The sequence below is a fragment of the Pediculus humanus genome, genomic scaffold (genome assembly GCF_000006295.1).
Source record: "Pediculus humanus corporis 1103172108298 genomic scaffold, whole genome shotgun sequence".
NCBI classification, from domain to species: domain Eukaryota; kingdom Metazoa; phylum Arthropoda; class Insecta; order Psocodea; family Pediculidae; genus Pediculus; species Pediculus humanus.
In genome coordinates this window covers 980,070-983,605 of record NW_002987867.1, presented here as the reverse complement: position 1 = coordinate 983,605, position 3,536 = coordinate 980,070, and the positions used below count along the sequence as shown (strand labels likewise).

The 3,536-nt window shown below is 22.1% G+C and overlaps 1 protein-coding gene across 1 annotated transcript in view; it reads left to right on the top strand.

Moving 5' to 3' along the window:
• Positions 1–977, top strand: part of Phum_PHUM564870 (uncharacterized protein) — a gene marked incomplete at both ends in the record, with an annotated part of 3,192 nt that extends 2,215 nt beyond the window's left edge. The window contains 4 exons of the mRNA XM_002431974.1: positions 39–117; positions 203–558; positions 644–805; positions 928–977. Of these exons, the coding sequence (XP_002432019.1) occupies positions 39–117; positions 203–558; positions 644–805; positions 928–977 (647 nt within the window). The remainder of the gene's footprint in view (positions 1–38; positions 118–202; positions 559–643; positions 806–927) is intronic.
• Positions 978–3,536: the final 2,559 nt, after the last annotated feature.

Sequence of the window (3,536 nt, the reverse complement as noted above, 5' to 3'; positions counted from 1 at the left end):
TTCAAATATATTTAAAAATATTGGATCTTTACTAAAAGATCCTTGGATTCTTGTTTTTCTCGTCTGGTGCATAATTTTGGGAATGTGTGTCGGTGTTCAATGGACATTTTTATTTTGGTAATAGAAACTTGAAGAATTCATTTTTTTTTTTTTTTTTTTTTTTTCTCCATTACTTAATTAAAATGGAAATTTTTCTATTTAGGCATGTAGAAAATTTAAGTGGAACTTGCGAGTATGAATCAAGTAAAAAAACCATTCTCGGTTTGGCTAGTGGAGTGCAATGTTTTCTAGGAGAGTTGCCTTCGTTTTTCTTGTTTGGTTGGATTCTAAAGAAACTAGGTCATGTAAATATAATGACTCTCGTACCATTTGTAATAGGAATTCGATTTTTTATGTATTCAATTTTACCAAATCCTTGGTGGGTGTTACCCATAGAAGTTTTACAGTGCTCTGTAGGTCTTGGATTTGCTACAATGGCTTCATATGCCAGTACCATCGCACCTCCAGGAGCAGAAGCCACTGTGCAGGGATTAGTAGGTGCAATTTTCGAAGGAATAGGTATATTTATTTTACCATTTCTCATACTTTATCTCTCTCTCTTTTATTTTAACATTAACCTTTTTTTTATTTACCTTTTACCCAGGTGTGTCATTAGGTAGTTATTTTGGTGGACTTTTATTCAAAGACAATAATGGATCAGGATTATTTCAAATATTTGGATGCATTGCATTTGCATTAAGCATTACCCACGGTTCTGTTCACTACCTTTTAGGAAAAAATAAAAAATTATTAAATCAGACAAAAGGTAAGAGAATATTTTTTTTTTTAAAAATTCAAAATAATAAATTGTACATAATTTTTAAACATTTAGTTTGTGAGAGAGAGAGAGAGAGAGACTGATTTCGAATCAAATTTTTTTTAAATAAGTAAAAATATGTATTAAGCTTTTAGCACTTAAAAAATTGGTAGTTTATTAGTATGCTAGTTTCTTACTAATAGTATTTTAAATTTTACAGTTGATTTTTTTTTTTTTTTACGACACAACTAACTCTGGTAACAAAACATGTATACATATACATACATACTATTACACGACATTTTACAATAAATTTTAAAGTCTGGCAAAACAAATTTCTGACATTTTTTTTTTATTTATTTTATACATTTTTTAATTTTTGTCGAATTGTGTTTGTATTGCGTTTTTGTAAGTTTTCTTTACACTAAAACTTATACACATTTCATAATTTTCTTCGATGTCTATCAAAGGATCCCCAAATAAAATCTCTTTATTAAACGATATAATGTTTAATTGTGATTGAAAAATTTATTTTTTTAAATAAATCTTGAAAAAAAGGGTATTTTTATAATTATGAAGATAGATACAATTAAAAAGTTGTCTGAAGAGAAAAACTCAAATTTTTTCAGAATCAACCGGCGGTGAAGGATAAACAAGTTAATCCTCAGTGGGACCTGACTATTGAGTAAGCGTGAAGTCAGTATAACATAACAATATCGTTTTTTTTGTGCGTTTGCATATAAATGTAATGCATGTGTAAATGTATGAGAAACCAAAAACCGGAAATGAATGTGCATGAAAAAAAAAGAAAATGGAAAATGCAAACGCATTTATTATAAAAAAAACGAAAGAATATTTTTGTGCTTGGTCCTGTCTTTAGATAAGCTTATTCGTGAATTGTCCGGATGAGTTACATAAAGCTTTTTGTCTTTTAAAATCGTTTAAAAAAACTATTCAAAAGATTTTATTATTATTATTATTATCATAGTTCTTCACAAAAAAAAAATTGAAATGATTAATAATTTTTAAAAAAAATGTCGTAGATAAAGTTAACTACTTAATCTGTATAACGATACCTTATTTAAAAATTCCTCTTGTATTATAAAAAAATTATTATTATTATTATTTTTTCGGAAAATCCTGTAGAATAATCGGGGCCTGTTGGTGTTGGTTAACGCTGTAGTATTGTAAATATTACCTGTATATACTTGAAACAAAAAAAAAAAAAATTAAAATACTTTCACACTTAAAACTATAAATAAAAAAAAATTCTACTTAATATAATAATAATAATACATTAATACACAAAATATAATTAATTTGTATGTTTATTTAAATTCCTATTAGAAGTAAAATGTCTATCAACTACCAATATTACTTTATTTATTTTATTTAAAAAAAAAATAATAATAATAATAATTTTTCAGGTTTCAATGGAGTAGCCAAATATGCAATACCAAACGATGCTGTTTCCATGTTGGAAGATACGTAAAACACACACAATCCAAGAAAAATTTAAAATCATAAGTACCCAGTATTTATTTTTTTTTTTAGATAAATTAACAATTAAAGCCAAAGTATCCAAAATAATAATAATAATAATAATTAATTTACTATTTTTATTGTTGTTATTTAAATAGTAGAAAAAATTAAAAAAGGAAGAAAATTGAGAGGGGGGGGGGGGAAATGTTTTGATTCTACATCATCAATTTTTTTTTTTTTTTTTTTGTAAATTTATTTCTTTTTATTTACTTAATTTTTTTTTTATATTTTATTTATTTATTATTATTATTATATTATCTTGTTATTTTATATATACATATATTTAAATTTAAAATAATCATCGTATGCATATCATGAATTAATAACAATATTTATTATTATTATTATTATTAATACTGTAAAAATAATTAATAATTTATTTATTTAACTAAGACATTTTATTTCATTCCAATTTAAACCAGGTATATATATATATATATATATATATATATATTAATTTTAAATAATAATTAATCGATCGAATCGAAATCAATAATAATAAATAAAATCAATTAAATTGAATTTTTTTTTTTATTTGTTTAAAATTTTGTTTTGTTACTTAATCACAATCGGTGGAGAGGAGGAGAAAAATTTTCCTTTGTCGAGGGGAAAAATTTTCCTTTGTTTTGAAGGAAAAATAAAATTAAAAATAATTGAAATAATCAAATAAATGATCGTTTGTCGTACTTTTTTTTTTTTATTTTTAATAAATTCACAAAATCGTACTATATACATAAATAATTATTTATTTATATTTTATTTAATTGATAATAATAATATGCGTGCAATAATTACAAAATTTTTTTTTTTTAAAATAAAACTTACAAGGCAGCTTTAACATTGAAATGTTAATGTATACATAATTATTATTATTATTTTTCCTATAAAATAGAATGCATTTCATTAAATAAATAAATTAAGTAAATAATGTAAAGAAATAATTAAAAAAAAAATTTTAATCAATAAATAAATAATTTGCTCAAAATTATTAAAATAAAATTTAACTTTTTCAATTTTTTTTTTATTACTTTTCATTGATTTGATCTTTGGTATAAAAAAAAAAAATTAATTAAATAAATTAAATTAAATTAATTTAAAAAAAAAAAACAAAAAACAACTTAATTTTTAAATTTCTATATTTTTTTATTATTATTATTATTATTTTTCTCTTATGACTTATATTTGAATAAAACTTAAT